The sequence below is a fragment of the Hippocampus comes genome, unplaced genomic scaffold (genome assembly GCF_001891065.2).
Source record: "Hippocampus comes isolate QL1 unplaced genomic scaffold, H_comes_QL1_v1.1 scaffold76, whole genome shotgun sequence".
Classification (NCBI taxonomy): Eukaryota; Metazoa; Chordata; class Actinopteri; order Syngnathiformes; family Syngnathidae; genus Hippocampus; species Hippocampus comes.
In genome coordinates, this window is record NW_017805277.1 from 3886329 (window position 1) to 3896047 (window position 9719).

At 41.3% G+C, this 9719-nt stretch overlaps 1 protein-coding gene across 1 annotated transcript in view; it reads left to right on the forward strand.

Moving 5' to 3' along the window:
- The first annotated feature begins 427 nt into the window (after positions 1 to 427).
- The window catches only part of disc1 (DISC1 scaffold protein), a 51022-nt gene continuing 41730 nt past the window's right edge, over positions 428 to 9719 (forward strand). Inside the window, exons 1-5 of the mRNA XM_019870635.1 lie at positions 428 to 663; positions 884 to 1054; positions 6293 to 7134; positions 8014 to 8083; positions 8818 to 8974. Coding sequence (XP_019726194.1) covers positions 982 to 1054; positions 6293 to 7134; positions 8014 to 8083; positions 8818 to 8974 — 1142 coding nt within the window. The 5' untranslated portion in view covers positions 428 to 663; positions 884 to 981. The remainder of the gene's footprint in view (positions 664 to 883; positions 1055 to 6292; positions 7135 to 8013; positions 8084 to 8817; positions 8975 to 9719) is intronic.

Here is a 9719-nt window from a genome sequence, read left to right on the forward strand (position 1 = left end):
GCACCTGTTGGGTTGAAAACCCGAGCCTTTCATCGCTGACTTGTCCATCAGTCTGCAGGCAATCGGAATGAAAGGAAAGGGGACAAAAAAAAAGATTTGATTGTCTACTTTCTTGTGTTCTTCATCATTACTGCAAAACGATATGTAGTTCATTTATATCACAGGCTCCTTGTTCGCAACATTTAGGCAGTTTTTTTTTCCCCGTCAATCTGAACTATACAGTTAGGAGTCATTATATACACTCTACAGCAGGGGTCACCAACCTTTTTGAAAGTGAGAACTACCTCTTGGGTACTGATTAATGCGCAGGGCTACCAGTTTGATACATACTGTACTTCTGATATAACAGATTTCCTCAAATCGTGTTTGCGCGCGCGCGTGTGTGTGTTTGCTTGTGCGTGCGTGTATTTGCTCGCGCACCCGTGAGTGTGCGTGCTTGTGGAAAGAGCGTGAAATGCGGCGATGCGTCTCCCAACATTCATAGGATGCTTGCTGCAGAATTGAGGCGGTCTGAAGAAGACTGGAGTCAAATTCCTCACCGCGTCGGAGCTCCAACACGACACAGGGCAGTGACTAACGGACCGCTCGCCCATCGATTTAGAAATGATCCACATGATCGACAATCAAGCAAAACTCGTCCAGTTCTTCATCTTTCTATGCCCGGTCGGATATTTCAGTGCTATTACTTGGAATATCATCCTTTTTTTCCCTTTGCATTGACAGCTGCTCACGCGCAACTGAACGACTCGTTTGCATCAGAAAAAATCCCTTAAACCCTCCGATTGTGCAAATGTTTACCAAGGATCATCAGCGTTTGGCGGTAGAAAGTTGCGCTGTGCAGTCGGTAGTTTTTAAACAAAGACGTCTCTTGATTTTTCCACAGCGGAAGTGAGCTCAGTCATGCTTCGTGTCAGCGCGTAGTTGCTGGACGTCACATAACTGTTGGACCATCAACTTCGTCGGCTTCTTCTAAACGGGGACATGTTTGCTGGATTGTTGGGCCTGAAATGCCTCGGCAACTCTCTGCATCACCACGGCCAAGGACTTGTGGAAGGTAAAATATATATTTTTTGTTTTAAGTCAAATAACAGAATTCAGATACATGTAAGGCTAACATACAATAAGGAGTGGCACAGTGGACTTGTGGTTAGTAGATATAAGCCACAGTTCTGAGGTTCGTTGTTGAAATGGTTTGCTTCTGCATGTTTCCTTCCTTCCCCCAACATTCTAAAAATATGCATGTGATGTTAGATTGATTGAAGACTCTAATAGTTAGTCTGTGAACCTGATTGTGAATGGTTGTCTTTTTAAAAGTGGCCTGCGATTGACTGGCAATCGATCCGGGTGAATACCACAGTACCCCACGTTTTGCCTGGGAAAGGCTTCTGGCTACCTGCGACCCTAATGACCCACAAGGCTAGCTCTATGATGGACATGCCACATAAGGAAGCACCGGGGTTATCAGACAGGTGTCGATCTCAAGGTCTGGGGGCCAGATCTGACCTGCCACATCAAATTTTTGTGGCCCACCAAAAGCAAATCTTGTCAAACAACTTTCTTTGACTTCCGATTTTGAAACAGTCATCCATCAATTCATGTAATTTACTTGTAACATGATGAGGCGATTATAGTCCATTTATTTGGTTTCATAACAGCATAACAACATAACATTACTACAGTGGCCCATGACAAAAATGAGTTTAATACCTCTGGGTTAGCTCGTCTGCCTCACAGTTGTGAGCTTCAGGATTGGAATTTTTTTAATTGAATTTCCTGCGGGGACTGTGGCCTAACGCCACAATCCAAAAACATGTTGGTGAAGTTAACTGAGGACTTTAAATCGTCGACTGTTGTGAATGTGAGTAGGAATGGTTGTTGAGTGTGTACTCAGCCTCTCACTCAAAGGCAGCTGGGATAGACTGCAGGTCATCTGCACCTCCATAAGGACTATAGAAATGGATGAATGGATGTACTGTATGTGTTGTAACGTGTACTGTCAAAGCCATTTCACTGGTTCCTACAGTAACTTACACATGCAAAAACAAAAAGTACAATATATTATACTACGCAACAGCATATATTAATCAGAGGGTTTAATGTGTAACAAAACTGATTTAAAAAGTGTCTTTTTTTTTAGCACATTAGAATTTTTTTTAGATATTTTCATTTTTTTGTTTTTGAGTTTGTTCTATAGGAGCTTGCGCAATACGGAGTTTACCATGTGTTGTAATTTAAAGCTTTGACATTTCAGAAAAATGAACCCAACCCATCATTCATAAATAGTACAAAATATGTAATGTTATGTTATCATGCTTATATTATGAGGAACATTCACGAATTATGAAAATTTGATGTGCTCGAGAAAAATTGAGGGCAGATTCTGAATCACCACCCAAAAAAAATAATCTAGAAAAGTTTGTTTGCATCGCTGATTGGAACTTATCGTCAAAATGTATTGACCGGTGTTTTAGTACAGTATCATAGACTTGATCCTTGACTTTTACAACATACTTGAACACTGTTAGTCTTGGACCGTCATTAACATCTATAAACTTTAGTGTAGGTTATACATTGAAGGAAAGAAATTGGTGACTACTGTCCATCTCAGAAGACTGTGTGTCAGTTTTTTTTGTGTGAGGCATCCCAGTGTCACAATTCAAATACACTTCCTCCCACACTTAGTTACTTTTTGACCTGCAAGCGAAAGGCTGATCTTACCCGTCAATTTTGCAGAATTCCACATTTTATTACTTGTTGATAACAGGGCAGGATTTTATTTTTATTTTATATTTATAAGTTATTAGCGTTTTTGTTCTGCCCCTTAAAGTGTCATGCTGCCATCCATTTTCCATAACGCTTGTCCCCGTTCGAGTCACAGATAATTGGAGTCTATCCCAGCTGACTTTAGGCGTGGGGTGAGGGGTACACCCTGGACTAGTCACCAGTCAGTCACAAGGCACATTAATACACATGGACAATTTAGAGCCTTAAATGAACCTTAGAAGTATGTGAGGCTAACGTGCTAACCACTATGAAATGACCACAGTGTAATTATATTATCATATGTGCCCTTTTCTTTTTGCGTGCATGATGAAAATGTCAATTCCTTTCCTTATTTAGTCACAGCACTATTGATATTTTCCCTTGTAGATCTAGTTAAGACCCACATCTACATTTGTTTTATCCATCCAACGATATCACCCACTTTGAATTGAAATATTTAACTCCTTTATTCACATAAATGTATGCTGTATGAGTTAGTTTTACTTACTAACTCATACAGCACAATGTGATTGAACCACTTAATTTTGCTTAATTGTTTTCTTGTTAAACTAAATCTTTCAACATCACATCTGTGAGAATGGCATGTAAATATTCAACTGAAATACAGGAACAAATAGAAAACACTTTTTGTGTGTGTGTGTGTGTGTGTGTGTGTGTGTGTGTGTGTGTGTGTGTGTGTGCTTTGTATGCCCACTACCCCAAATCAGACAAGATTGTGATCCTCATGTGACCACACAGGAAGTGAGGAGCTGATTTTGGAGGAAAGCCTCATCACACGCCATGATCGTTAGACAGAGACAAGCAGGGTGCTTGGGGGTCACAAGTGGTGTGGTGTCGCACATCTGCAGAGGCACACTGCTTCTCAGGAGCCTGCTGACATGTGGATTTTCTGATCTGCTGATGTGTGTCTTGCTGGGCTTGTTCCTTAAACGTCTGTGTTTTTTTACGAGATCCTCTGCATTCCTCCCCTCTTTGGTTTAAGCACTTTAAACAACCAATGGGACACAGTGTTTAACTTGAGGCCTGGAAAGCGGGCCTCTTTTATCACCAAAGGTAAATAATCAGGCCCCATTTATCCGAAACACAGTGATCAACAACTGTTTTGGTCACATTCACTTGCACTGAGACTTTTGCTCATCTGGAAGTCACTTGTGGCGAGTGTCTTCCTTTTCCACTTCCTGGCAGACAGTTTTAGCTCAAATCCTGGCAGGAAAAAGTGAATACCATAACTCCAAAAGGCTTTAGCAAAGACGTACAACACACAAGAGGCCCTGAGGCATTTCCTTCCCTTTGCTGGAAAGAACCTTCTTTGTGTAATCGAAGTATGGTTGTGTTACGGAGATCAAAAGCCCTTCCCCTTTTAATACACGGGCTCTTTTGTGGTTCTTTTTTTTTTTTTTTACTACAAACAGCAAAGTAGATAATATAACTCGAGAATTGTGTTGAATTACGTAAATGGTTCTGGAGCAGTGGCCACGTTTCCAAAGACGCCGTAACCTGAGCTTGAGTTTGAGGTCCCGGTGGACAGAGAGGACAATGGGAGCAAGACCTTTTACTTGCGCTCTGATTTCAGTGTAATATCCCAACTCTCCCCTAAGTGCTGCTTCCTGTTGCCCATTCTCCCAACAGTCACATGGGCATTGACGTCATTGGGAGTGAGGGTCACGGGGTTGTGCAGTGGTGGTCCTATAAAGCCTGTAGTAACTTGCCATATAGTTCCAGTTAGAGTGTATCAATATAAATGCCACATATCACTTCCAATTGGCATTGCGCTCTGGAAATGCATTATAGTTGAGTTTTCAAGCAGTGTTTTGCAATGACAGAATGCCCCCTCTGTATCCCGCACCAAAGTCTGTGTCAGTGTGTCCTCCATGTCTTTGGAATGTGTGAGAGTGGGCACTGGGTTGAGAAGTCCGAAATAAAAGAGAGGAGTCCAGCTGCACACAAAGAGCCCGTTGATTCTTGTCATTTAAGCTTGTGTCTGTCGCTGAATCCTACACAACATGGATAATCATGTGGAGCAGGTGTCAGGACAAGCCACTATTCATCACGCTCCTCTTTCAGATGAAGGCCATGCTTACCCATTTGACAATTTTTTCCTTTTGATAATTTTTTTGGATGTTTTTTTTCCATACCAAGGATGGGCTATTTAAATGCTGGATGGGGCCACAGTTTTTCATCAATGCTACTGGGGCGGGGGGCACATTGGACCACACATTTCACATAAAAACGTTATTTTAAATCTGGACAAAATACATGTTCTTAATGTATTTCACTTTTGATGTATAAAAGACACACTATCCTAACCCAACAACAAAGGCGTTGAAGCAAGCAACAAAATAACCACAAACTGTAATATATAATACTTTTTTCCAGAGCAAAGGGCTCTCCTCCTTAAAAATTACCATTCAAGGATGGCACAAAACTGCTGAACAGTGGCGTAAATAACGACCGTGAAACCGGCGCGATGCACCAAGGCCCAGATCCCACCAAGGCCCAGATGCCATTAGGGGCCCATGATGAAAGGAGAAAAAAACCCAGCTGGCTAGGATTCCCATAGACCCCTGATTTTGTAAACAGAATAGCTCAGGTCAGGTCAGTTACACTGAGTGACTGGTATGTGAGGAATCATGGGGCCACTCGGAGTGTAGTCGGCTCACAGGTTGCCGGTTGGTCATCCCTGGTCCATACACAAACATAGGTTTTTGTCATTAACAACTGAGACCAGTGATTTGTTTTAAATCCTGTTGTGTGGTGATCACATTTTGACCCCGTAGCCAGGAAAATATGGATGCGTCATCAAAAATCGGCCTAAAACTGTGTTCATGATGGTACTACCAATGATGAATACAATTGACGGATATAATGGGAAACATGGTCTTTATTTTTAAAAATGTCTGTATAATATATAAGCTAGGGCATTGTTGAAGCAATAGTTTTAACAAAACGCCACAATATTTTTTGAACAATGAACTCAAGATTATCTTACCTCTGTCAGACTTTCACATTTTATGGATATGGTTATTCACTCTGATAGGAGAGAAAGTATTGGGGCACTTGGCTGTTATATATACAGAAAGTGAAAAAGGAAGACAGTATTGTATCTTGATTCAGAGGTCTCGGGTGAGTAACAAAGTTTGAGAACCTGTGTTCTACGGCCTTGCTTTACAAGAAACATTTAAATGTCTCATCTTCCTGCGTAGGTGTGGCTCAGCTGCAAATGACTGTATGTTTTTGGTATTTCCCAACAGCTGGAAGAGAACCCTGGGAACTGCCACACATTTGGCTACGTCTTTCGTTTCAAATATGAATCCTTACTGGAGTTAACGGTCCCATCATTGACCATAAAATGCCCAATTTAGTTTGAACAATAATGTGAATTCGCATTCTTGACAATTAGGCTCCACATGTTCCTGACATAGCGTGTCCTCGATGTTGTCTCTGAGCCACTCTTTATCTTCCTCTTGACCGTGTTGTCCAGCTTAATGGTTAATCTGTGTATCGACAGGTGGCAGAGCCTCAGGGACAGCTGGCAGCGTCGGCCGTAAGAGGCTCCACCGGAGGCCTGGTTACATGAGAGGGGAGCAATCCAGACCACTTAGCACTACTGATGATCCGGAGCACGAGGAGGATGAGGGGGAAGCAGAAGATGGGGCAATCTGTATAAGGAATGGGACAAGTGGATGTCAAACTGGGGGGATAAGTCTATTATCTGCTGTCAGAATGTCTCCAATGAAAATTGCACAACCTAACAAAAATTCCCAGGACATTCCTACTCCCTCCACCAATGACAGTGCCCTCAGTAGCACATCCAGCCAACCAAAGAATGAACTTACGTTAAACCGCTGTCCAATACTTATGCCTTCAACTAGCCCGGAAGAATCTTTCCATTCCAGCTTCAGTTTCATTCAACAGTCTCTCACTGCTTCTGCAACACCAGCGCATGGCCCGGAACCTAAAACCACAGAAGTACCTAACTCCTCTGAAATTAAACCAGCATCGCTGTTTCTTGATCAACCTGACTCAAAACCCTCCACCAAGGTCACATCCACTTCTGTCCTGAGCAGCCATGAAGAAAGGGAGACACCCGCATTCGGTGGCCGTTTTTGGGGGGAACGTGCGTGGGGCAGCAGGGAGGTGTCGTCTGACCTGCCCGATGGCGACTTCCAGTGTCTGGATTCAGAAATCACCTCTTCACTGTCAATTGACTCAGACACCGCCTCTGCATCGTCAGTCACATCGGGATACGAGAGCACCACACCTGCTTCTGACCAAGGCTGGGACAATTTGATGAAGAAGTACGACCACGTGCTGCAAGACTGTCTCGATAACAACCGGACGCACAATAAGGTGATTGAAGATCAAGTTTGTCGTCAATAGTAGCAGTGACACTCAGCCCTGTTAATGCCATCCTCAAGGCACTGCCTACTATCAGGATGCATCTTTTAATACCAAAAAAGTCTCGCAAAATATTACCCGACAATATTGTAACAATAAAAGTACTAATGTAAGATAATATTACTCGTGAAGATTAGCGGTTTGGATAATGGAAGAATGGAATATTCATAGCAAACGTTCCTAAATTTTAATTTCGCCACAAACGTTATTTGGCTTCATTTGTCAACTTCCTGTCAAATTACTTTGAAGGCAGTGGCATTGGTAACCTGCTGTTTGGGAAGGGGCAAATTAGTCTTAGCTGAAGGTAGCAATAGACTCGGAGTGAGTCATCGTCACTCTACTGTCTCATGCTAAGGTAAACTTAGATGAGCTAAATGCTGTTGATAGTTCCAATTCACATACAGTAAACAAACCAACAAATACAAGCATAGTCAGCTAATTTCCTCAAAATATGGATTTAATTTACAGTAATACAACTTTCGCAACTTTCCCATGTTAATGAGATACTCTAAAATAAACATTGTAACTATTACATGATAGCTATTATTGTTTTTATTATCTTGACACGATCGTTCCAAATTCCAACTGGACATTAAGCAAAGGGAACTTGCACACAAAACCATACCATCCTTTTCATAGTCCACAATGAAAAGTTTCCATTTCTTGAGAGAGAATCTCTTAATATGATTGATTTCATCCTCATTATGTCACTGTGATCTGCTGGTCGTTGTCCTTTTACCATTTTTTGACCCTTCGCTGACTGATGAAAAGGCATTGTCCGCTGGACCGCTTAGTCATTTTCTCCGTCTTGATTTTGTGTTTCTTCTCCAGATTGAGTCCATGATGTTAAAGCTCCAGAGATTGCAGCAAAAAGCCATCGTGGATGATGACTATGATGCAGGTGAACTTTTCAGGCAATACGTAGGCAAGCCTATAAGGCAGGCTGGAGAAGGACAGAAATAATATCTTGTTTATATTTATAGTCATAATTGTGTGCACAATTTGTTCTTTCTGCTGTAATTGTTTCTTCTGATTAGATTTAGTGAAAGGAGGTCTGAACATTGGGAAAAAAATCGCCATGTTCCTGCCAAAAGGGATAAATAATGTCCAGTCTGAACATTGTGTACACACTGGGTCCAAACGTTTATATGTGCGTATTAAAGATATGGATGTAAGTTTCTTGCTAGATGAAATTATTTCAAGAATTTAAAGTTGAATAGCTTCTCTTAAGTAGGATACATTTCTGCACATTTCTAGGAACAATTTCCGTTATTCTATTGACTGACTGCTGGGAAAAAGGTCATTAAAACAACAAAGCTATTGCTGACCAAAGGCTTTTGCACAGTACCTTTTCTGTATTTTCAAATGTATGTTTGTTTACAAGTCACTGTGCATTGTTTAAGTGCTGCAGAGATTAGACGTGGTGTTTGTTTATAGATGTGAAATAATCAGTTATGTTGATAGCCCAATGGGACAGCGTGCAAATAACCAAGTCATGAATTTAGCTGGGTTGGCAGCAGTCTTGTTATACCAGCAAAACTCTGCAAAAGAACACTTGCATGTCGTGTCCTCATTTACCTTCTGGCATGACTGCACTGTTGAAGTTCAACATTGGGCCTGTGTGTGTCTTTTCAGCTGAGCGATTTGGGAAAAAGCTGGAGGAGCTGTGCAAGGAGCGAGAAGCTTTGAAGCTGGGTTTACCATCAAGACAGCCGAGTGTGGCTCTGTTCCTCCAGAGGCTCAGAGAGGTGGTGCAGAGCGCCCTCTACAGGAAAGACAGCAGTCAGCACAGGTCAGTCAACTCAGTTCAGTCAAATGACTTCAGTCAAATGACTTCTCAAATAGTTTGAGAAGTCGAGAATTGGGATTTGCTTTATCACACAGTAAGTGACATTTTAACTGCAAAAAAAAACCTATAACTAATCGCAAAACGAATAAAACATTAGACAAAACATTATCACAAAAATAAAAACTGATTAAAATGAGCAAATATGCTTGAAAAATTTATGAAAGCTAATTGAATTGAAAAAAAAAACAAAAACAAAAGTCAAAACGAAATAAAAATGAACTATAATATAAAATCTCAATCTGTTATAACTCTACTATGGAATTCACATCTCAAGAAAACCAAGATCAGGTAATTCGGGCCATCCTTAGACTGAACATGCCTCTTTGACGGTTGCACATGCTGGGTGTGTCAGAAGCCCGGATAGGAGAATCGTCACACCTTGAAAGTGTGCTGTAGCCACTCACCGAAGTAGTTTTAACCCAGGGGTGTCAAAGTCAAATGGACGGAGGGCCAGATAAAAATTTTTGCTGCAAGCCGAGGGCCGGACTGATCGAATGTTCATTGAAAATTTTAAAAATAACCACATATTGTTTATTGAACCAAATTTAATTGACCGAAAACCGAACAAATACATTCCAATACGGTCAGATAAATAAAGCAACATTTTTTTATGGCTATGTCAGTAAACTTTAATTTTCAACAGGCACAAAAAAATTTCCTTTGTATAAAAATACCCATAACATGAATG